Here is a 25,138-nt window from a genome sequence, read left to right on the forward strand (position 1 = left end):
GAAGACGCTGGCGCTGCTCCATTCATGCTCGCAGAAGGGAAGGCGGACGATGGGGTGGCGTGGGGAGGTGAGGTGGGTGGAAGAGCTCTGCTGCGATTCACGTCACTTCAGCTGATGCAGTGGAAGTGGCGCGTTCACGGTCCGCTTTTAGAAGAGTCCGTGGAGATTATAAACATAATTTAATATTATATTATTTATAGTAAACGGAGCGACAGAGATCTGTAAAATGAGCTCTATTCTTGCTTTTAGTTGTGGTTTGATACAATACCATGACAAAATAGTATACTGACCACTGTGCTCAGACCATTATAGTACAGTGTCATATATATATGTTACTATACTATAATATACTTCACAGACCATTGAATAGCAGCTGCTTAAGCCAAGAAAGAGCACCTATTGTTATTATTATTATTATTATTATTATTAGTAGTAGTAGTAGTAGTAGTAGTAGTAGTAGTAGTAGTAGTAGTAGTAGTAGTAGTAGTAGTATGGAATAAATCACAAATCCTTGCCTTAAGAGTATTATTATTATTATTACAGTGGAACCTCGGTTTTCGAACGTCCCGGAATTCGAACAAATCGGAGTTCAAACAAAAATTACGAGATTTTTTTGCTTCTGATTTCAAACGAAAATCCAGAACTCGAACACCCAAGAAAAAAGTCGGAAAAAACATAAGGTGCACGGACCGATCAGCTGACCCACGACGCGCTTTGTCATTGTGTATAACCCACCCTTTGTATGCAGACATTTACTAACTACTGTTTTTTCTTCATATTGAGGTGTAAAACCTTTCCTGTCTCCGCACTGGACCGTGGTAGAGTGTCACAGGGGAGGTGCTCGCTCTCCACACCACTCCAGGGTTTGATGTCCTGTTGTGGGCTGGAGCTGGGACAGGGATGAGGCCAGTCTGGGACAGAGCGTGACTTGGTTTATGACTTTGTCACAGCCAAACTGCACAGAAGCGCACATTCAGAGCTGGACACGCACCGGGCACCTCTTCACTTCTGGAGAGACGTCACTCACTCGGCAACCCCTCCCACATGCAGCGGCCACACACATAGAGGAACAGTGCACCTGACACTCTACATTCACTCCTACAAAAGACTATTTTAAGGCTTGGAACGCATTATTTCTTTTTCCATTCATTGCAATGGGAAAAATCGATTCAGATTTCGAACAACTGTGAGACACCAGGCTGCCCAGAGGAACCGTGAGTAAAAGGTGCTTCAGAAAGCTGTTCAGGGTTTCAACAAGAACATTTCTTCTGCACACACACACAAATATATATATATGTGCAAACTCGAGCCATCACACATTGGACTTGGTGAATATATGATGATGGCCATCAGAGTAAAAGGGGAATCGTGTCATGGGCCACCATCTTGAAGAAAAGCCTCCAAAGGCGATAAAGAAAAGGAGACAGGAGACATTTTTCAAGCTTGTCTCTGCTGAATAATCCATCACAAATACAGTGGTGAGAAGAGATTGGTGTTGAAAAATGTATCACAATCACAAAATGTCCGTGTAAATGGTGAAAAAATTGGGTCATGGAATCTCACACGAGCTTAATGTTAAGACAGGAACAGCCAAGAAATATGGATTTGGAGGCGGGTTTATCGGCATTGTTGATGGCCTTGCGTGGACGTAAATCCATCAGAGTCGCGGCCATATTTGTAACACATTACTCCCTTCCACGGCCCAGTGGAGATTTCAATCTAGGTTAATGGAAGAACGTGTCTGCTTCAGTCAAGTTATCCGCCACAAGGTTTTTTACTGCGATTGATAACAGCGTCACTCCAGAGTCTCCATCAGTGTTAGTCCCCCTTGTTTATCACACGCCGCTGAGTGAGCAGCGCAGCCATACCTGCGGTATTTATGCGCTTGTAGTGGCCTGTTAAAAGAGGCTGATATTTCAACACGCTCAGAGGGCCGTGCGCTTAGCTTGAGCTTATTCGAACGAAGGATGTTGAGCGCGTGCAAGATCAAATGCCGAGTTCGCCTCCTGTTGACGGACTGCTGAACCAATCGGTCTGGTGCAAGGCTATCGTTTTTTGTGCTTTATTTGTTATTCACATCCTGGAGAAGAGGGGAAAGCACACCTCCAAATGCAGTATTAACGTATCAATATTTGACTTTATTGGTTGGACCATTTTCTAGTCGGCTTTTGCCTCCAATGTTTATGAAGAAGTCACCCGTCCGTGTTCCGTTTCCCTTCCCACAAGACGTTCCCAAGGAATGGTTCAGGATGCACGCGGGATCATGCATGCCACTGAGAATAGAATCATTTGACATGCTATATATGCACAACTCTAACTACACTACTAACACAAATGATTATACAGTGCCACCTCATGGCTTAATCCTGACCCCAATCTCCACCTTCATTATATATATATATATATATATAGTCATTGCAGGATAAAAATGTTCATTTGAAAATAGTGACCATTTGGTGCCTGAGGAGTGAGAATAGGTTGGTCTTGACTTGGTCTCCGGCCATGTGGTCTGGACTAGAACATTATAATCTGTCTGTCTGTTTCTTGAGGTACATTCACACCAACCACAATTGGCGCAACAAAAACAAATGGTTTGTATGTAAAGTCAACGCAGAGCCGTGATGTCATGCGTCAATGTGTCAGTTTCAAGCAACTCATTTCAGGCGCCAACTGACAAACTAAACGTTCATATTTGAAAAATCTGATAACAGTTGTGGCATCTAACCAATGCGGGCCCAGATTTTACGATGATGCACATGTAAGAGAAAAATCGTCACCAAACGGCGAAATGAAATGGAAGAGAAGTAGCGGTTGCTGCAGTCGACTGGCTGAGAACCATATGGCGCATTCATTTTGATATACTCCCACAGAAGATACAAACGTTCCACCCATCCGCCACAGACTTTTAACGCCCTCTGCTACCTTTTTAAACATGACTTGAGAGGTGGAGGGAAGCCACTTGGTGGCAGGATTCCAGTGACTGCTCGAGTGCAGCCAAATCATATATGGTATGAACCTAGAGTTAGCATAACAATGTTCCGAAGGTCAGCACCGGTAAATAAAATACCCCACAACCAACTGACTGACTGAGTGACGTGACCATCTTCAGAACTGTAGACATGAAACACCTTGGTTTTCGAGAACTATCACAGAATATATTGACATCCTTAGTAATAGAAGTCCTTCCATGGGATAATGAAATTCCTTCTGATCTCTGGAAATTCCGGTGGTCACCCTCCACGGATTGTATGATAATGTCTGCGCACCACCGCGTGATGATGGAATCTGTTTGAACATCATGTGAACCAAAGTGAATGTTCATGTTAGACAGGGAACACGGCGTGTTGAAACCAGACGTGACACATCATCCACTTTGTGTACCCAGGTGTTCGAACGGCGCTGCGTAACATCCCATCATTCCTTGCTTTAGTTACAGACTGTCTCTTGGTGTTTAGCCATTGAAAAAGTTCTTCTGGAACACCGGAGGTAAACATCTTTATTCCTGCTTTCATTATTCTCTGATCTCGCTCATGATGCTGAAGGATGTTTGGATCGGTGCCACTTTGTTTGGGTGGATTTATTAGCGGAGTCTCATCAAAAAATTAAAAAAAATAAAAAAAACAACTCCCACACTGGTATCACAGCAGGCAGGAAATGTCTCAGGATAAAAGTTATTAAAATACATCCCTTCTCTCTCTGTGACCCAAATCACAAACAGACCACACTGTTTTCTAGCATTAACTGTATCCAACTGTATCTGTGTATCATAGCTATAATAACTAATCTATCTATAAAACAGTTATATGTATTTAACATTGTATATTTATTTATTTTCATCAGGAATTACTTTGTTTTTTTATTGTGATCTTCATCTTTAATTTATGACTCCCTACCCCATTAGTAATTGTATTGAAATGTTAAATTAAATAAAATTCCTTTCAAGATTTATTTTATTCAGTAAGTGTTCTACTTGACTGTATTAATTGTCTTTCAAAATAAATAAATTATTATTTTAAAATACATAGTTAACTGTTCTTGATTCATAAAAAACGTCCTTGTTCTATGATAATTTGTTTTATAATAATTATAAGAAATTCATCCAAAACAGATCATAGTTATGTGGTTCATCCGATATATTTAATAACAAAATTCTCACAATATTCACGGATTATTTTGTGAATCTTTGAACAAAATGTATCAATAAATGTATTAATATGTCATTTTAAAAAGCATTTTTAAGCATGTGATGTGATGTCATCACGCTTTATTGATCTTTGGTTGACAATATTTTAGTAACAAAATTTACGTTAAATTCAAGGGGGAAGATACATATTTTATCATCTGACGACCTTTCACAACAATAACGTTAAAATCGTGACGAGTGAATCAAAATCGAGATAAAGCATTTTCAAATACAAAAAAAAACTTTCTCAGTTTTCCAACTGTGATTTGTTTCACCTTCACAGAGACTCGTCACTCCAACGTGACACTCATGTTAAAAGCTCAAGCTCTTCGCGACTTGCTACAAGCTGAGCGCGCAACTGTGCGGCCACAGAAACCGACACAGCGGCTCAACGTGACCGCGCGACCCGGCATCCCTTCGTATCAGCGTGACCTTTGCTTTGACTGTGAGTAGGATTTGTGCTCCTGCTGAAAATATCCACGTCACTTGTTTCATAATCGCATAACAAAGTTAAAGCTAAACACAGTTTCTATTTATTTCCCTTAACTCGATTATTCCTTGTATTTTCATAACTGTAACCTGCATGTTGAGCGACTATTATTTTACGTGACGCGTGCGTGGTTTGATCTGCTGGCCTCTGCTGGAGATGTGGTGCAATTGCATGCATGTGGACGTGTTCTTTCCGGTTTGTATTTTACTTTTTGTTGAATTTAAATTAATAAGCCTTGTTGATTTAGCTCGTATATTTACTTCCTCACTTTGATTTTTTGATAAGAAGCTACCAAGACGCTGCAGTTATAATTAGAGCCCAATAGATGGCGCTCTAATTTCTGTGAATTAAAAAAAAACAAAAACAAGCGATATATTTGTATCATTGAATCATTGTTATTATTATTATTGGTAGTAGTAAATGTTGCAGTGGTATTGTTGTTGTTATTTCACCAACTGGGAAAGTTTATTATAAAGCGTATGAAATATTTATTGCATATATTCACAAGCAGAATACATGACAAATAAAGACTTCAACATAATTGAACCGTCATCCACTGTTCAAATGGTCGCCCAGATGTTCCAGAAGTTACTTCCGGGGGTTTAACGTTTAGCTTGCTTTTGGCGTCCTCTTTCGGTCATATCACGCACTACCTTCCATTTAAATGTAGACTGAAGCGTTTATTGACTGCATTTCTGTTTGTGTTTAAGAGCATACTAGCGTGATAATCCCTCTATTACGATACGATATTTGCTGTTTATTTGGTCCATCATATTAACAAACAATATCAGTTATGGAAAAAGAAAAAAAAAACATTTATGACCATTTAAAGTGTGGTGCAGTTTTTCTTCTCCAAACTAAGAACTCATTTGTGTGTAATTGTCGAGTGACTTTCCGGTTCTAAAAGGTGCACTTGCTGCCAGAATATTTTTTTGAGAGTCACAAATATATAGGCATATGTGAGATTCATTGGTGTTTTTGAGCTTTGTATTTTCTTTGTAGTATCATATGAGACTTTGATCTCTTTACCACTGAACACTCATGAAACATGACGTACTATTTTACCAGATCATAAATATAGTGAGCAATAGTTGAATACAAATGGATTTGATGACTTTCAGAGTCTTGAAGCTCGACAGAACAGGGAGCCATCTAGTGGGCTTAGAAAACGCCGACACTGTATCATGAAGCCTCACCGACACATCACTAACAGAGCTTCACTGCCTTCAAAGATAAACATGTTTAAACGCTTAAACACTTTATATATAAAAAAAAAAAAAAAGACTCACTTCTGAAGACTTTATACATTTATTATCGAACCAGCTCTTGTAATCCAAAAGACAGGATAAGGGATTTAAAAAAAAACATTGCACTACTTAATAAAAGTTTCACTAGTAATAACTCTCATACAAAATGTACAAATGTCTTTTAAAAACTCCGTCATCACAAGCCTTCAGATCATTTTGGTTACAGATATATTACATCGCACTGAAAATAAAAGCAGGATGAACAAGGTAACTTTTTAAAAGGAGATAAAATATAAATAGTGGGACTGAGGTAATTGCTAGTGTACCAAGCAACAGAAAACTGCCCAACGAAAAACATAACTTCCCTCTTAATGGGTGATTTTACACAAATCAATTTCAAACAGATGATTATCCTGACGAGGATATTTCAGAAAACCATGATTATTAGGGAGGAATGACAAGGCATTTTTTCATGTAAGACATTGCAGCTGACTTCTGTGGTAGTGAAGTGATCCGCCGACCTCGCAGTGAGCCGTTCCTCTCCGGTTCCAGAACGGAATTTTGAACAAACCGGCGAGTTCAGACAGAGAAAAGAACTGGTTCGGAACTAAAACCGTGTTGGTGTGAAAGGGCTCGCAGACTCTCTGTAGGCTGCTGAAGGAGGAACGGACAAGTGAAGCTCCGGTTTCATCCCTGCACATGTGGGCTGAAGAAAAGCTTGTCAACTGAACTGTGGCCAACAGATGGTGCTCTACGCTGCATAATTTCCTTCAACGAAAGCGGTTTCATTTTCAATAATCGGGTAAAGTAGCAAGAAAATTTGGCACCGACTCAAACGGGAGTCGCTCCTAAGAGCTGTAAAGACTCACACATGACGGCGAACTATAAACACTAAGTCAGACATACAACTCATTCAATTATGACCAAAACCAAACCAGTGAAACAGAAAGGATTGAAGTGACGACACTAAGGATTTGTTGTATCAGATTGACTTGTGTTGATAGGGCGAGTCAGACTAAAGTAAATCGAGTGCGGAGATGGCGATGAAACATGCAAGTTCGCTTCGCTGCTTACAATTGTCGAGGATATGAAGAAAACGTGTTGCGTGTAAAAGTGCCCCAGAAGCGACCCCAAGGTCGTCTGTATATAAGGAGTAACAAAAGGTCCCGGCTCTGTCCAGCCCTGCGAGAGCGGCACTGAAAAAGAAAAAGTCCTGGTCCCGATGGTGTGTCGGTGTGCGCCGGACTGAGAGAGGTTCTGCGTTTGGTTGGTGCGTCCACGAAGGTGGCAGGAGGGGAGAGGCGGCCGCCAGTCACTCGGAATCCCGCTGGACCTCGGAAGCATCGGCTCGACAGATGGGACACGTGCGGTTGGACTGCAAACGAAAAAGACGTGTAAGACAACTTGTTGTTTTTACAGTTTCTATGGATACACTGCGTTCAGAATTATTTGTATAATTTCTCCCCAAATGGCCCAAAAAAGACAAAACCCCTTTACTAGACTTTACTAGACTTAACAAGTCACCTGGGACGACGTGGTTTTTATGACTGTAGAAATTGCCAAGTGCATCTGTCTCTTTCAATACCTGGCAGTTATTTGACTGCTTAGAAATCAGTTCAATAAACAAAAAAATGTATTTCTCAACTTAATAGCACGTTAAGAACTCAATAATTATTGGAATAAGCAAACCGAAAGGACAAAACTGAACCATCCGACATGTTTACAAAAACACTAACCAGCACCGAGCAGCCTGCTGGTCTCACTCTCACTGGCCTGTTTAAGAGTAAGATCCTTGAGCTTGTGAAACAACACAGCGGGAAATAAACTAAAAATTAGGTTTGGGTTTTTTTGGATGGTAAACACTTTGGAAGTCAAATCGTGTCCTAAAGGTCATGGTGGTAGCTGCCATAGCAGATACAGTTGAGATGTCGCTGCAGCAGCTACGACAGGTTTTCATCGTTGATCACTCACCTTCAGCCACTTGTCGACACACTTGGCATGGAACTCGTGACTGCAGGGCAACACTCGGAGGAGCTGGCGAGACTCGAAGTCACACATGCACACTACACACCTGCAGGGCAAGCACAACGTCAACAAGCGCGTCAACCTTGTGAAGGACGACCCGGCGCGATGGCTTACATGGTCTGCTCTGACTGGTGGTTGTTGGGGTTGAACCTGTACGACGGGAGCTGCTCTATGTCTGCTTTGGTGAGGCCGCGAGGCTTGGCTTCTCCCAGGCGCTCGGCCAAGTTCAGAAGAGCCTGGTGGGTTTCCAACACAGACAGTCAGTGCTGTAGTCGACATAAGAGGTGACCTCAGACATTCTGAATTCATGAAGTCTTACCTCATAGTTCTCCACTTCCCCATCGTCCACATCCAGCTCCAGGCTGATGGTTGGGGTCACATTCGGGACGGGGAGCATGGACCTGCTGGTGGACGGGAGGATAATGAGTGGACTGCATTTCCTGTCAAGCTACAAAAACAGAGATGTGTGGCACTTACAGGAAGTAAGGCAGGAAGCTGGGGTGATACGGCGAGGGGGGCACAGCCTGTTGGGATCTGTAGCGCCGGCTGGTGAACCGCCGAGGCATGAAGTGTGGGTACGGCTGAAGAAGACAGATGCATTAGTCCAGCACACCTATGAAAGTGGTGCGACAGCAGGCGTGTGCACCCACCACGGTGAAGAGCTCCTGAGACAGCGGGTCGTGGTGGGACAGGAACTGGAGTGGATTTGAAGGCGGCAGCGTGGACGGTGGCTGATGATGTTGATGGTGGTGGCTGTAGCCAAAGCCTCCGCCAACCGAGAGCTGCTCCCCGAGAAGCTCCACCTCGTTCTCTATCCTCTGTAACGGCTGCCAAGAAACACCCCACATTATTCATCTCCCAACCATTATTTACTCCAACTTCAATCCGAATTACTTGAATGAAATATCTTTATTTAAAGCTGCAAACTAGGAAATAACTGGAAAGACTGTATCATTGACCCATTATATGATGCCTTGTTTTGCCAAGTACATACCGATCTGGGCTGTTGCGTCTGGAAGGGAAGGAACTGTCCGTGTGCGGGGAGGTGGGGTGGATGATGAGCGATGTGAGGGGGAGGGGGCAGGAGGAACTGGGGCTCACTGGACAACAAAGAGGGGAAGGCGTACGGCACCGGCAAGTGCTGCATGGAACATGCTTGGAGCATCTGAAAGCAGAGCGAAAAACAAAAAGTTATTCTCAGTTTGCATGGCATTTTAAATCCGTCCAGCAGGTGGAAGCAGAGACTAGAAAACTGCTTCTGACTTGGAAACAAATTTCCCTGAGCCTGGCGAGGGCGGCACGACATGTACTTTCCATTGCCTCAGAGACAGAACATATCTGCGTCTCACCGGGTGGTAGTGTTGTCCTGTGCTGAACACCACACTGCAGGGGGGTACGTGCTGGGACGAGCAGTTTGGGGGGAGGTGCTGACTGCTACACAAGGGTGCTGTGAGGCCATGAGGGTAGGAGACTGGCACAGTGGTCTGCTGGAGCTGGAACAAAGTCACAACCAATTACTTATCGGTGACACTTTTGAGTGGCGTTACGAGGTCATCTTTAACACACAGACTTTTTTTGGGAGAGACAGAAACTGAAGAACATGTGGAATATGAGAGGCAAATCTGATCTGGAACATTGGTAATAAGTTATTTGATAAAATAGCCGTACAGAACTTAAGTGAGACCAGAATGAAGTAATATCAAATATCAATATCAAAACATATATATATATTTTTAGATGCAACAAAGCAGGTGACCAGTCCGTTACCTGATCGTGCAGGTCCATAACAATGGCTCCCTGCTGCTGTGCCGTTGCCTGATGATGTTGCTGCTGCTGCTGTTGTTGGTGATGATGAGGAGGAGGATGAGGAGGAAGATGCTGGTGATGGTGATGAGCAGCTGGGTGCAGCAGTCGCGGGGACAAGGCCGGCGGGTGGAAAGCTCGGGGCTCCTCTGGACCGGTGGCCCCGTGACTTAAGGGCTGGCCGTAGGCGGTGGATATTGGGTAGGCCTGGTGCGTGGCAGGGTGAGGGTTTTGATGGACGTTCTCATCCTGGAGTTCTGTGGGTGAGGGTCGTGGTGCCGTCCCGTGGCTGGAGACATGGTGCTGCGGTGGAATGTTTCGGGAGGGACGGGAGAGGCGGCCTCGCTGACGCCTCGCGGGAGGGCTGGAAAATATTTTGAATACCGTCAGCAACTGTAAGTGCCGTCAACGTTCCTCACAGACAAGGTGATGAGTATTCATGAAACAGTGTCCTATTTTTAGAGCGCAGTAGAGCGGAGAGAGCCATCTAGTGGGCTCTGAAAACCGAGACACTGTTTCATGAAGCCTCGTGAATCACTTCCATGAACCCTAACGCCCATAAAGTTCCGGTGGCAAACCAGTCTGTTTACGTGACGATTTTTACCCAGAACTACAGCAAGCAGTACCAGTAAATGTTAGTCGTTTATGAGCGTGACTACATCTGGGTGCCATTATCCAATTACCCCAGGTCCCAACGTAACAGTTATCCAGTGTGAAAAGGGTGTTGGCCTGTTGCCTGTGATGGACAATATTACAATCACTCACTGTTTATCTACTTAACTTGGGCGGGTACTTGTGTTTTATTGTTGCAGTCAGTCCCTTTCTTCATTTTACAACAAAAAAAGAAAAGTGTGAATAGGCGTTACCTCCGTCTGTGCCGGGCCGGAGTGAGGCATCTCTCCTGGTGATACTGTGCGTGGGGGTGCAGCTGCCTTCGACTTGGAGGTCCTGACTCCCATGGCCGGATAGGGGGAGAGGGGGTGGATGGAGGGGGGGCTGATGAGGTTATCTGCTCCAGCACGGACTGGCTGGAGAGCCTCTGGCGCTTCGGACTGGGGCTTTCCTCACTCTGAGATAAAGGAGGGGAGGGAGGGAGAGGATGGTATTGCGGTTACTGACCCATAGCGCTCGATTCAAATACATCTATTTCACTGTCCCCCTGGCTAACACTCGGCTGTAGACACTCGCCTCCTTTGTGACTCGTGGCATTTCCTGTATGTGTGTGCTTATGTGAGCGAGTGTTTGTGTGAGTGAGAGCATGTTATACTGGCAGAACTCAGAGGCCCTCAGGGTTCACAACCACTTCCTCCCAGACTGAGGAAATGTGAACGCAAGACAAGCACTTACAGGCCCGTGAAGCAGTCACGCCCTCGACACGTCAAAAAATGGTGGAGGCAACTTCACTTTTTCCACCCAAACAAACAAACAAACAAAAATATAAGGAGCATAAAAGAGAAGCTACAGAGTAAAAACTAAGTACTTCCAGTATAAAAAAATACTGTCGAAGAGTGGGAAGTGTTATCCAAGAATTGAAAAAGAAGTCTCACCCTCAACTTGATCCTAACATCCCAAGAATCAGCACAGACTCATTGATAGTCACATCATCTGATTCATCCAAGTTCAGGTTAATCACAGTCTATGTTGCAATGCTATCAACTCATCTCTGAGTCACCTTACTTACCGTCAAGCAGTGACTTCGGCTTTTGGCACTCAGTGTGCCGTGAAAACACACACATACAGACACACACCCATGTGTCACTTATTAGTCACTCTCCCAGAGTGCGAACCTTTGCTGGCCACTCAGGAACTAACTGGTTGCTACAGAAACACAGTCTCCTTCCCTTCGCTCTGAACTTCCAACGACCAGACGGCAAGTTTGGTAATAAAAAGGTGACTCAGTGGCAGTGACTCGCACACATGCGGCTCACGAGCCGTAAGAGCCCTGCGATAGCTTACAGGAAACAGCTGGCGACCGAGCAGCAGAGAATCACACATGCAGTTATGGAAACTGCCTGCAGATATGCACCAATTGACAGTCACACACGGGCAGCTGCCCCGGTTCTACTTCTGGAAGTTAAAAAGAAAAGCGCAACTCGCTTTTTGGCACGGCGCTGTTTCAATAAATGTCAACTTCTTTTTTTCTTCTAACATCAGGGTCAGACACCCTGCGACTATTGATGAAGACACATGGTGTGCTTGATAAGACAAAATAAATCATGAGACTGACAAGGGCTGGAACAAAAGAAGAACTAACAATCGGAAGCCCAGCTTGCTTAAGCCCTGAAGCCAAGGTCTGTGTGAGTGCTCAATGTTCAACTCCATTTCTGGTCTTCTGAGCCACGGCATGCTGGGAGAGGAGAGTCCAGGCTAAGAATGGTCAGTCGCAACATTTAACTCTACTTCCCATCTGAGTAAACCATGCCAATGTGCCGTCACTTTTTTAAATTTTCTCCTAGAAATAACAGAAACAGAAATATTGAAATCTTTCTGCCAATACATGCAAACATAATTTCCTTTATCAAGATCCATACAAAGACAATCCCAGCCGCAATAACTTAGTAGGCTTCAAAATTAAATTAAAGAAAGTTAGTTGCAGTACAGTAAAATCCAACATGACTTCAACACCAATATCTGATCAGTTCAGGACTATTTTGAGGCATCACCATGAAAACTGTGACCCTTTCCCTTTAATCCTGGATCAGGGTTTCTGCTACATGCATACGATTGCGGTGCACCGCCACGACTTGCTGCCATGTCTTCAGAATAATAATGTCTTTTTAAGATGAAATGTCACATGATCAAACGTATTAAAATGCAGTGACAACATTGAGCCAAGCGGGAAACACAAGTAAATAAATGATGGGAACCTGTCTGTTTCTCACGGAACTAAAGTGGCACATTCGGCCAGACGTGAAGAGATGGACCGGGTGAGGACGGCTGCAGATTGAGGAGAGATATGACGTTTGTTTTTCTGTCGGATCTTGATTGGCTGCATTCCTTTTTCCTTCCTGGTGGGGGGGAAGCTATCGGGGAGACTGCATCAAGGTTTCCAAAAATCCTAGCAGACACCCTGTCTATCCAAGACTCACATTCCCATCCTGTTGCCATGCTGACGACCTAGTTGTCCCTTGTGGACAGCACACCTCAAAACTGAAATGTGGTCAAGGCCCACAATTTGGGTTAAAGGTGGGTGAAATAGTTGGATAAGTTGGATAAGCAAGTTCTGCCAAACTTGCATACAATCCAAGTACATTGCGGTAACACAATGGCAAAACAACTGAGCTCCATAGAAAAACCAATCAGTGGCGACAATAAAAGTCACATTATAAGTAACAGACAGTAATAGATGAATGACTACTTGTCATATGTACCTGCGTTTACAGTGTGTATTTCATAGTGCCACTGACAAACTTAACTTCAACATCATCTGAAGTCCCCAAAATAGTTGATATATTTCAGAAAAAAGAGACAATCTGCTTTTTAAAATGAAGAATAATAAGATACCATGTAGAAAATAGTGGTAGATATGACCACTACCTGCTACTGCTAATTTAGATAAAATGAAAAGTCAAGGGAAATAAGATAAGCTCAAAGATTAGTGCAGAAGGCACCACATGGGGGAAAAGGAAAAAGGAAATCTGAAAATCTGACTTCCTTCTGCATAAAGGTAAGGACAGCAGGACGACAGAAACGGAACAGTTAAAATGTTTCTTAAATATTTAAGAAGGAAAATCAGTGAATAGAGCAGGAAAAAACAGCACTACAAAGCATTTTAAAAGTGAAAGTAATATTTAGACTGTGTGAAAAAACTGGGGGAATTCTTTAATAAGGAAACTAAACAGGGAGTGGCACTCAAGAAAAAAAAAAGTATTTCAAGTTTCAGTCTGTATTTTAATATTTGACATTAGAATGATCAAATCAAAGCTTCCATTTCCCCCTCCATCATGGATGTTATGGTGCATTGAAAAGTGGCAGTTTAAACACGATCAAGTAGGGTTATTTTGATCAATTAATTCATCTTTTAAAGCCCAACAACAAAAAAAACATACACTCTCCTGACAACACAACTGAGTCCAACCTGTGGTAGCCATCTTTACAGGAAACCTCTAAGTTAAACTCCCAGACGGCCAGAAGTGACTCTTTTCTACCTGCGGAAGTGGTACAAAGCAGGTACTGGGGCTATAAAAACAGAAAGGAGCCAAAGAAGGTAGACATGTTTTTAGCTCAACATTTTGATGAGACAAACTACAAGCTGACATCTAATGCACATACCAACCAAACCAGCAGGTTAAATTTGCATCCAAAAAAGGTTAAACCTGAGGCCGAACTAAAGCACACACATGTGCTTTGTCTCACAGGTACACGGTGTGTGTGTGTGGGTCGACAGCTTGATTCTCCTCAAAGAGAAGCATGCTTGAACAAGAAGAGACAGAGAAACATACGACACATGCGCACACACACACACGCGTGCGCACACATGATCTAGAAAATGTTCAAGTAAAGTCTGAAGAAACCTCCTGCTGACAGAAGCTCAGCACACACTGTGACTTCCAGCGGCCCTTGAAACATTGTGAACTGTGTCGTGGCTGATATTACAGCACGCTCTGCCCTGCTTATGGTGTGAAGACCACACACACACGACATTCAAAGGAAGAACACGCCGGGCATATCACACACGGACACACACGCAGAATTGAAGCCACACCCATCACGTTCCATCCCTCAGTGTCCAAGCTTGGGACACGGATGCTCTCACTCTGGCAGTCAGCTGTTGTGCCGTCACCGCTGGGGAGCAAAAAATAAAGCGCAGCACCAACCTATTGAATGCTCTCTCTCTCTCTTTCTCTCTCTCTCTCTCACACACACACAGGCGAGCAGCCTACCCCAGGTTTTCTCTCTCTGCTGGGGCGTCAACGCAGCGGATTCATTAATATTAGCAAGAAGCAGCTCCTCCTCCCCCACTTGTTTTCTTTCCATCAACAAGATTTCAAAGCTCATTTCGCTTTCTTCACCACGGTTCTCTTTCCTTTCCCTCCCTTCTTTTCTCACTCCCACCAAGTCCCACAGCTGGAGGTGAACACACCCCCCTCTCCATTCCAGCTTCCTGCAACACCTTCTACATCTCACTGCTGACACAGAAGTGAAAGTGGTGATGATTATGGTGAGAACCATATGATGTGTAGAGGACAGAGCCTGAGGCCTGAAACTCACATTTTTTTAAAGGAATTTGATTCGCTGCTACATTTACTATCAGATATACATTAAAAAAAAAACAATCTGACGGCAATAGCAGTGAATAAATGATTTTGTTTGGGATAGCTCTGGAAGAGGAAGAGGAATTTAATGTTTTTGTGCCTGTGGGTATAGTTATCGGGCGATCCTTATGATTCCACTCCTACCATTTTTTCCTCTCGCAACTTTTTCCTAAGTAACTCTGGTCCCAAGTTGCAGGCTTCACAACTCAATACAGTGTTAACATTGTTTATCTGCATTTTTGGACAGGAACCAGTGAAGCACACACAATTCATTTAGCCTTATGAATAATGGTTACCTTATCACTCTCGTCTCCGTACGCGTGTTCCGGATGGCAGTGGTACAACCCGCCAGAGGCTCCTGTCAGGAGATAAATTAAAAGGTTAGTCTTTGAAAACTTCAAGACTTCAACAAGACACACCCAAGATGAACACGAAAAAATGTATATACAAAAAAGAAAGTATTGAAACACAACATTAAAATATATATGAAGTGTGTTAAATAAATAAATACAAGATCTCACAGGAGGTTGGACCGTCAGCCCTTATGCTAGCCAACATGATAGACAACAAATTTTGCCATTTGCTAGCTGTGCCACGCTCCCTAACAAACTGTCCAACAAAGAGACTTCCTCCCCATGTCAAGATTTTCCGGGCATAGTGGGAGTTTTCTGTTCTTTTTGTCAATATTTTGCCGTTAAATTTGCAAAGACAGTGCCACCTCGCAGTAAAGGAGGACTCTTCCCCTGAAGGAGGGCTGTTAAGGACGTACTCTGGACATACTGTTCTCCTTATGTCTGTTCGTAAAATAAAATAATGTTTTCTGTATTCTGTACGGCATTTTCCCTCAAATAAAGTCTTCCGGGTTTTCAGCAGGAGGAGTTTTTCCCAGTGTAGAGGGTGGGGTATAACTCTGGGGGTTAGAGACACAGACTCAGCACATTGTACATCTTTCATGGCCCTTAACAGTCTGCCTTAAAAGGCTCAGTCCTGCTCGAGTGATGTGAGGGAGCGCAAACACTGCAAGTCACATCAATTGCAATATACCGAGAGTATCGTCGCATATATCGTACGCTAGAGGGTATTCACCAGGATTTTTCGAAACAATGGCAGAGCCCAAATAACCCCATCCTCTCCATCGGCCTAGGGGCCCCTTACATGAGGAGTTTGATCCGCTACCCTGAGATTTTCCCAGGGGAGTTTGTCAACATATAGTGAAGTATCACACGCCATGTTTGTCACCATCAGTGGAGGAGGACTCCGCCTGTTAAGGTAGGTCATTCTCCTAATTGCCCCGCCTCCAACCCCCGACAAAAACATCCCCTACGTTGACGGGGGAGAACCCTAGGAAGTGATGATTTTTATCTTTTCGGGAGAATCTAGTCAGTGGGGAGCCACTTGACTAAACTCCGCTGTCGGAAACCTGGCAATATACTGTATATATTGCTTTATCTAGAACAGTGATATTTGCACACTGAAAAATATTTCCATTCTAAATATGTTTTTCTATCTTCCCACACCGGCCAAATTCTTCATCATACTATTTAAAATTTCATAGTTCTAACTTAAACTAGTTCAAGCCAGACAACGGGCAATTCCAGTTTTTCCAATTTACACAGATCAAATGACAATGTGGAGTCCATTTTCAGTGTCAAACCGGAAAGTTCCACGTGCAAATTTGATGCAGCCTCCACAAACCTGTCATTGGATTATCTGGATTAGCGCCCGCGACTGAAGATACTTATCAGATACGGCAATTATACTCCTGAGTAGAAATGGATCACACCATGAGATCCCTGATTATCTACATGAATCTAATCTGCTTGTTGTCTCTCTTTCAGATGATAAACATGTTTTCGCAAAACATGTTCTGACCATGTGTTCGCAACTAAAGCGAAACACATGGCACAGCCTGGTGAGAGATGCTACTGTGTGTTCACACAAACCAACAAAACAGAGACAATAATCCTGGATTAGAGAAGCATTTTGATCATGCGCCCCCCGAGCTCCACGCTTGAGACTCATACTCTTGTTTTTGCCACAATCCTTTCATTTATATATCGTACTCTTAACTGTTGTTTTCCCCCACCGTCATGGGCTTGGATTCAGCGGGGACGTCCTCACCACAGATGGTGTCAGCAGTGTACAATGCAAAGGGAAGCGCTCCCAAGGGCACAGCAGCCACGTCTACCTTCACGACAGCAATACCAAAGCTCAACTAAAAAGGAATAAATGATAAAAGAACAGCTTTTTCAACCCTGTTGTTTGTTTGCAGTATTTTTTCTGCTCTCATCCTTCCGCTTTGAAGAAAAGCTGTGATTGACAACAAAGTAGTACCACCGCTTCCTCGTTCTTAACCCTTTCCAACCCAGGGACTCGTAAAATAAAAGGATGAAGGTTATGCTTACAGCAGCAAGCAAAGTAGTGTGAGTAAGAGGACTAGTATACATGAGACAGACAGCACAGTTCTCCTCTGCGCAACACACACTCAACAGTCACAAAAGGCAACAATCCGGCTTCCATGCTGAATACGGTCTCCTTTACACATCACCACGTCCAGTAAATTGATTCAGGGCCGAGTCATTCAGTTGGAGTCATTCGCTGGAGCTACTGAACAGGTTTAAAATGATTCAATGACATCATACTGGCTGTTGAAGCACCAGACTGGACACAAAATCGCCTGTTCCTCTAGGCCCGATGGAAAGTTGTGGATGATTGTGAGAAGAGTCCTGTGGTCTCTAGCAGAGCCATTCTTTCGAACGCAGACGAGTCTGTGTACATTACATTCCAAGGAAAACTACAGTGAATTCGGGACAGTTCTCGTGGAGCAGCTGCAGAACTAGGACCACAATTTTGAAACCACAAAAAGAAAGAAAATCATGGAAAGGAACACAACCAATGGAGAAGCAATACAGAAACAAGGAAGCAGAGGGGACAGTTTTGACATTTACTAAATTGGTGTCAAAAACACTAAGAACTAAGTAAATCTCTCTCCAATCTGCAGCTGTCCCACGTAGTCCATCTCTTTTCCACTTCAGTCATGATGTTTCTTTCAGGAGTTTCCCTGAAAACCAATGGTACGATACAAGTTGTGAACGCTGCTCTACGGTACGCTTAAAATTTTTTTGGAGGAAACAGGTTAAGAATAAGCACATAAATAAGGAGTGAATAACAAAGAAAATAGAATGATGATTGGACTTGAAAAGCATGGCTGGGTAAGAGACCAAGGGTGAGAAGGAAAGGGGGACGGATAGGGGGTTGCGGCTTCACCCTCTTGCCTGGTATTGATTTTATGCAAGTCTCCAAGAGCATCAGCTATTTCTATCCATTTCCTCTACCTCTCCACCCTCCACACTACTCAGACACCCTACTTGCACATTCTTCGTCCCCTCCTCACACTCACCATTGCTTCATCCCCCTCCCCTCCCTGCCAGCAATCCATTTCCCTATCTGGCGGCCTGTCTCTTCCCCCATAGATCCTGCAGCTTTATCTCCCAGCATCCACGTTTCCTCGCTTCCTCTATCTTATCATCTCTCTCTCACCAATTTCAAACAGACGACTTTCTCTATTAAACCACCTTTCCCTCTAAAGTGGCTTCAAAACAATGTGGGTGATGCGTAGCTTTTATAGGGGGCATTTAGGCGGACAACATGAGAACAGTGACAGGAATACCGACAAATGAAAAGCATGAGAACTGCTTTCAGCTTATTGTACTCAATCAAAAAGTGTGCATTTACAGTGCCTTAAATGGCTTCCTGCGCACTTCACACCTTGGCACAAAGTTATGTCAAGCAGTATGTTGGCACTGGAGCTTTTAAAAAGGCTTTCTTGTGACGCCGTGTGGATGACATCTGTCATATGGATCAAATTCTCTCAGGGCAATTAGCAGCGTCTTGACGGCTTTTAGAAAACGGCTGTGGAAGCCTTGGTGAATTTGAAATCATTTTCTGACATCCACATCAGGGTTTTGTGCGACTAACCTACCTATTGTACCTGTAAGTTGGTGCCCACAAGTGGGAATTAAATGTGTGGGTGAAGAACGACAGGAGAACAAAGTGGGGGAAGTGAAAAGAGTTTCTTTACAGTTTTCAGCAGCAGAATGGAAGGAGGTGGAAGTCGATGTCGATGATCTCTAAAAACACGACACAGTTGCATTTGTTGCTTCTACGTTTGCTTTCTAAACTGGATGATCGCGTCTTCAATACCTCTTGGTTTCAAGAATTGACATTTACCCTCCATAAAACGGCACTTTTCACCACTATTGTGGTAAATGCACCATCCATATTAAATGGATTCAGGGCAAGGGAAAGAGTTACCTTATCAGGTTTGCTCTCAGAAGCCGGGCTCCATTTTAAATGAATAACTGCTTGCATAAATTCTCACTCTCTCTGCCACTTCAACGTGAATAACATGACTACATAAAGTGGCACAACACATCCTTCACTGTATACAACACAAGTGCTTTTGTCTGGTGAGTCCTCCAAGACTTACTTCCACCCTGCACGTCTTTCTATCCATCTAAATCAAAGAAGTTGTCCAGGGGACAAGACGAGAGGGAAAAACTGAGCGCATGTGCCCACTCGTGTTGTGGACACAGAAGTAGTGGACTGTAGCAAAGTGGAGGGGTAAATGTAGAGTGGCCCTGGTGTGTGTCCCCTCTGCTGCTTTGGGCAATCCATTAAACCGATCCGTCCATTAGACCAGAGTGAGGGGAGGAGGATGGAGTGGGCTCACTGATGTATGGAGAAAGAAGATATGGCTGGGAGAGTGTTGTGCTGGGACAGTTGAGAGGCATGAGATATTAGAAGCTGTTCGATATTGCCACCAACATACCAAGGCTGAATTGTTTCTGAAACAAAGACGCATCCAAATATGAATGACCAACATTTCTAGCCACAGGAGAAAAACCTGTCCGTTAACAGGAAGGCAGTACCCTCAGTCTTTGAAAGAAGAACGTAGCTGCTGAAACAAACCTCCCAAATATTGTGGCAGGAAAGCAGGAACGAAAGGCAGATTGCAATCAAGCTTTTTTGTTGCCTTTTTCTGGTTTGATTAGCTCCGAACCAACAGGAGTTCTGAAATTATATTTCCCTTCAACGGCCGACAAAGGTAATATTTTAGTTTTCAAAATCACAGGGACAATCAACTGATCAACCTACTGCCGAGTCCATGTGCACACGCTTGCATCTTAGTTTTCGCCACATCAGCAACACACTTTCTGTCAAAAAGCAGACATGACTTTCTCACTATCGACGAGTGGAGGCTGCACAAGCTGTAACGCTGCCAAGTGATATTAGAAGTCAGTGGAAGACACGTAATAAAATAAAAAAAACTATATTCAACAGCTGTTTAACCGGTTGAGAATCATTGAGAAATCTTGCGACGCTTTATTTGAGCAGTACTAATTGTTCCTTAGTGAAAACCTGCTTTGAATGTGACTTGTAGAAATATAAATAAACATTTCATTTCAGGAGAACGTCAAATAAACAAAGCTTTCAAACTAAAGCAGAGTCTCTAGTCAAAGTAAACACTGAAGAAATATGGCCAACCAACAACACAAACCTTAAACAGCGATTGGTGTATTAATACAACAAAAACATCTTCTTCATCCTTTTTCTTTTTAGGAACATTTCTTGGCACTGATGGGGAGATGTGATTTTTGCATAATTTCTTCAAAGAGCCATCCAAAATTAAAGCAGCAATATTTCAGACTGGCCCACATTGACTAGTATTTACCTATTGCCTTCATTGAACATGATCAAATGAAATGAAAATACATTTTATCCAGCACTCGTAGTATTCCCATTAAGTTTCAAGCATACTGAATGGACATTAGAACGTTTAAAAAAAGGGTGAAATAAGTGATAAATTTCTGCTCTTTCTGCGTTTTCCACGAAAGGATGCCAACAAGTCCATCCTGGTCACACATATCCTCTTCGCATCTTTAACAACAATGTCTTCCTTGTGTTTTTTTTCTGGTGTAATCATCTCAAACATTCTTCCTCTAAGTCTTTCCTCTCCAGCAGTCCAAACCATCTCAGTCAGGCCTCTCAACTTGGTCTCCAAACGTCTACATGAGCTGATCCTTTTATAAACTGACCTTCAAAGTCACTCCCTCAGAAAACCTGAGCATCTTCAGCTCTGCCACTTCTGACTCTGCTTCCTGTCTTTTCATCAGAGTTACTGTCTCAAAATCCATAACCAGTCAAATCAATCAGTCTCATATCAGTGACTTGGCCAGTCAATGTTTTCTACAAACGCATGCAGAAGACCTTGACAACTTTCTTGGCAAGTAAAGTGTCACGGATGATTGTCAGCACCGGGAAAAGAAGAGAGATGTACAGTATTCACCTGGGAAGCACAAGGATGTGCTGGTTGATCGTTGTACCAGAGAAGCACTGTCATAGTAGCCGTCCGCCTGAATCTATAAACAAATCCATCTACACATGAAGGAGATCTTGACTCCCACGTTGGTCACTATACCTGTGATGATTATGATCTCATGATAGACAAGACCTCCAAGCATTAAACATTTATAGTTTTTGTTCAGCCATCGTTTTTATTTCAGCCAGTCACAGGACGATTTTTAAAGATTTCTAGAAAGCACTTATTCAAAGAAAAAAACACATTTCATGTCTTTTAATTGAAGTCAACAGGAGGCAAATGCCCAAAGTGGTAACTGAAAAGCTTAGTGGGGGACAATTAGGTGAATAAAGCAAAGTCCTTTATCGAGGAACTCAGTTGGTTGAAGTCAACAGGGGTTCCTGTAGTCTCTGAGCGTGAAAATGGCTGGCACTGTGTACTTAACTGCATGTCTTCCTGGCAGTATTTCAGTACGGCTTCAATACAAACATGGTACAACTATGCGCTTTTCGCAATACGAGCATTATGTGTCATCCCAAGTATGTGCTTTGACATACTTGACATCCTTCAGAATTCAGTCTTCATTTTGACCATCATCAAAACATGAAATTATGTCAGTGTGTTTGCTTAACACAGACTGGCTAGTACATCAATATAGCGCAGACCCAATTTAGAAGCGATCTACAGTGGCTTTCAAAAATAACTTGCAATTTAACAAAAATCAAAAATCAGTGTCTCTGCGACAAAAGAATGACGTTTGACAATTCAGAGCCACCGTGTGTTCAACTAGAAAAGACCTCATAATTATAAGGCTGCTATAGTACAAAGCCATTAGCTTCATGGATTATTGATTGTGAACGTAATTTCTAGATCCAGGGACAAAAGAGCTCAAAATTATGGAGGCACACATAATACGCATCAATTTAAAAGGACAGCTATGCAGCTATATAGGAGCAGTTTTGAGGTTAATGAAAACAAAAAGAGAAAATGCTTGCTTAGGTGATACGACAATTTCCTTCATTCGTTCAGTCAGTGACACCGAAACATTAACACAACAGCAAAGATGCTGTTGTACTGATATTAGTTTCGATCCAGGAGCTACTAATCTATCAAAGATGTTGACAAACATGTTAAGTAGAACACATTGTTTTAAACTGTGACACACAATATCAGAATTCCCTTAAGTCTATTATATCTGTGGACTATAGCAGAATCTTAATTTTATCTAAACTGTACATTGCTCATTTTACAGACTAGCTGTTCTGGTGGTATAGATATCTGCCAGTTGATAATCCCATCAACAGCTACCTGACTATTGACTGTACAGTGGCAACAAATTATTCAGTTAAACAGCAAACCTGAGAGCATCAACAATGGGCTTTCTGCTATGTGTTGAGAAGCAGAGAAAACCAACTGAACCTATGCAACTAATCGAATGGGATCTTGAGCAGAGATGATGGACTAGGCAGGTCTGTTTGAGATTCTACAAGAGGGTGGCAAGTCTTCAAATAAGCAGACCACAGAGGCTCTAAACAGAGGAAAACAGGCCTATCAAGCAATTTTATATATTATAATGCGTAAAATCAACTTGAAAGTCCTCAACACTCAGACTGTTTTGACTGTCCGCAGATTACTGAGGTTTAAAGCACTTGTGTCAACTCAAGGCACGTGGGCCAAATCCGACCTATTAAGTTAGTGTGAGCAGCTCGTATGAACCTTAAAGGTACGTCGTTGGCTCAATAAGGTCAACACTTATTTATAAGCGCACTGGTGCCTGTTGATATTGCGACTGATGTTGAGTGGTGGTTTCACTTGTAGTTGTCGACAACGATCCACAAACTTTCAACTGCAAAGTGTACTATCCATGAAAAATGGACTGTTTTATTCCATAAAGATAACTTGAGATGTAAGATGCAGAATAATAGCGTTCTATTGAGGGAGCCAGTAATACACTAATGCACATACAGTTTGTTCTGCCCAGAACTTGTGTGTATATATTAGTAATATAAGTGGTTGAGTTTGACAGACTGGGTTCAAGTAAGGCCTTTAAAAAAGGAAAATATGGAAAGACAGATACTATCACCTTTAAAATATGTCATTTGCTATACTCAAAGTTATAATTTGAGCGTTATTGTTAATGGCAAAAAGGATAAAACCTTGCATTGAATGCGAGCACGATCATTTGTAATGACAGGTGGGAAAATGTACCTGCAGCTGGGATGCGGTGAGCTCCAGGGACTGAGGGCAGCCTTTGAAAACCAGGAGAAGTGTTACTTCCTGGGGCTTGCTGCTGGTTCTCCGGGTGGTGGTTATTCTGAGCTCCGAGGAGAAAGCGGCCACCAGGCTGATGCTGAGAATGAAGTTGCTGCTGCTGCTGCTGGTGATGATGATGGTGGTGGTGATGACTGTTAGGTCCTATGACTCCATTTGCTGTTAATCCATTACTATTGCTCCCACCATACTGCTGGAAATATCCAGAACGAGAGCGTGATCGAGTCCTGGGGGGCTCCATGGCCATTTGGCTGGCGTGGAGTGGATGGAAGTAAAAAGAGGAGGACGCTGCCGGGGACTGCGGCGGGGAGGTGTTGGTGGATCCGGGCTGGGTAAAGCCCCTAGCGCCGCTGAGGCTGTAACTATAACCCCCGAGTCCTCTGCCCCCCTCTGCGCCCCCGTACTCTGTCCGCTCGGCCGACTCGGCCGCCCCTGCCTCGTCGAATAAATCAGCCCCTTTAGGACCGGGCTCCGGGGTGGAGGGCAGCCGGGGGCAAACTCGGGGCTCCTGAGTCGTGGGCTGTCCAGTGGCTGCGATTGGCATTTCCTTTCGGGGGATTTCCTCAGTTTCCTCTTTTCAGCTCTTTCTTTTCCTCCTTTCCTCTCACGCGGTGCGGACACACACGTACGTGAACTAAAAAGAAATGAATCAAAATGAAATGCACGCACGAGCGACTTCCGATTAAGTTCAATAACAAACTCGGTGGTTCAAAAACGATGTCACACACCACACCAAAACAGCGCTTTCATTCTTGTAACTTCGCGCAAACGTGTTCCTTTTCTTCCCGTGTTGTTACTCGACGAATTTAAAATAGACAAGAAATAAATTCCCCGACTATTTCAGGTCGGAATCAACCGTCTGGCCATTAGCTCTCACGAAGCTATGGCATGCTAATGATAGTACAGGCAGAAATGGCTCGTTTTCGAGACCAAACCGCGCTATTTTAAAAACACCCGACGCCTCGTTGAACTCGAACACAAAAGACAGGGTAAGTTTGCGGCACTTTAACCAGTTTAAGGCGTTTTTATTCTTGTTTATCCAGTCAGTTTAGCGCCTTTCGCTAGCTTGCGGAGCCAACCCCTCCTCCGCCACTGCCGACCAAACAGGAAAAAAAATCTCCACCCACGCCTCGAAGCCTTTTAAATTATACCGACAGTGTTAACGAAAACATCAAGATCCACTCTGGTGAAACTTGCGCCTTGTTTCCACGAAGGAGCGAGGCTCGCCGGTCACCTCTCCCCGCTGAGGAAGACAGTCGGGAAGCGCACAAAGATAAAAAAAAGTGCTAAATCGCTATTTAAAAAACGAAAAACGGGATGGACATTAGACACCGTGTCAATGTCGACCTGCTCTCTACGCCTGGTTGTTTTTTAGGCTTACCTTCGGAGCGCTTTCCTGGTTAGATTACGTCGATAACAGCGATCCTGCGTGTGTGCGCGTGTGTGTGTGGATGTGTGTGAGCTCTACTGTTCGCCTGGTGTCAGCGTGAAATGTGACAGACC

At 43.4% G+C, this 25,138-nt stretch overlaps 1 protein-coding gene across 2 annotated transcripts; it reads right to left on the reverse strand.

Annotated features, from left to right (window-relative positions):
• Positions 1 to 5,572: 5,572 nt before the first annotated feature.
• On the reverse strand, positions 5,573 to 25,138 carry LOC128754777 (E3 ubiquitin-protein ligase RNF38-like). 2 transcript variants are annotated; one of them, XM_053857644.1, is made up of 13 exons: positions 25,017 to 25,138; positions 23,573 to 24,269; positions 15,300 to 15,361; positions 10,615 to 10,817; positions 9,713 to 10,112; positions 9,295 to 9,438; positions 8,940 to 9,110; positions 8,596 to 8,772; positions 8,423 to 8,526; positions 8,265 to 8,346; positions 8,060 to 8,181; positions 7,892 to 7,991; positions 5,573 to 7,295 (listed from the first exon to the last, which is right to left on the reverse strand). In XM_053857644.1, the coding sequence occupies exons 2-13, from the start codon at positions 24,177 to 24,179 to the stop codon at positions 7,233 to 7,235; spliced, it is 2,235 nt and encodes a 744-aa protein (XP_053713619.1). In that variant the 5' UTR covers positions 24,180 to 24,269; positions 25,017 to 25,138; the 3' UTR covers positions 5,573 to 7,232. The 2 variants fall into 2 exon arrangements, with proteins under 2 accessions (XP_053713619.1, XP_053713618.1); XM_053857643.1 differs by having other exon boundaries at positions 8,265 to 8,349.

The sequence above is a fragment of the Synchiropus splendidus genome, chromosome 2, assembly GCF_027744825.2.
Source record: "Synchiropus splendidus isolate RoL2022-P1 chromosome 2, RoL_Sspl_1.0, whole genome shotgun sequence".
Lineage (NCBI taxonomy): Eukaryota > Metazoa > Chordata > Actinopteri > Syngnathiformes > Callionymidae > Synchiropus > Synchiropus splendidus.

Coding starts and splice junctions, on each gene's coding strand:
- LOC128754777 (XM_053857643.1), bottom strand. CDS start 24,179: ATGCCAATCGCAGCCACTGGACAGCCCACGACTCAGGAGCCCCGAGTT. Junction 15,362..23,572: donor TCACCGCATCCCAGCTGCAG/GTACATTTTCCC, acceptor ATCTCCTGACAG/GAGCCTCTGGCGGGTTGTAC. Junction 10,818..15,299: donor ACGGAGACGAGAGTGATAAG/GTAACCATTATT, acceptor CCTTTATCTCAG/AGTGAGGAAAGCCCCAGTCC.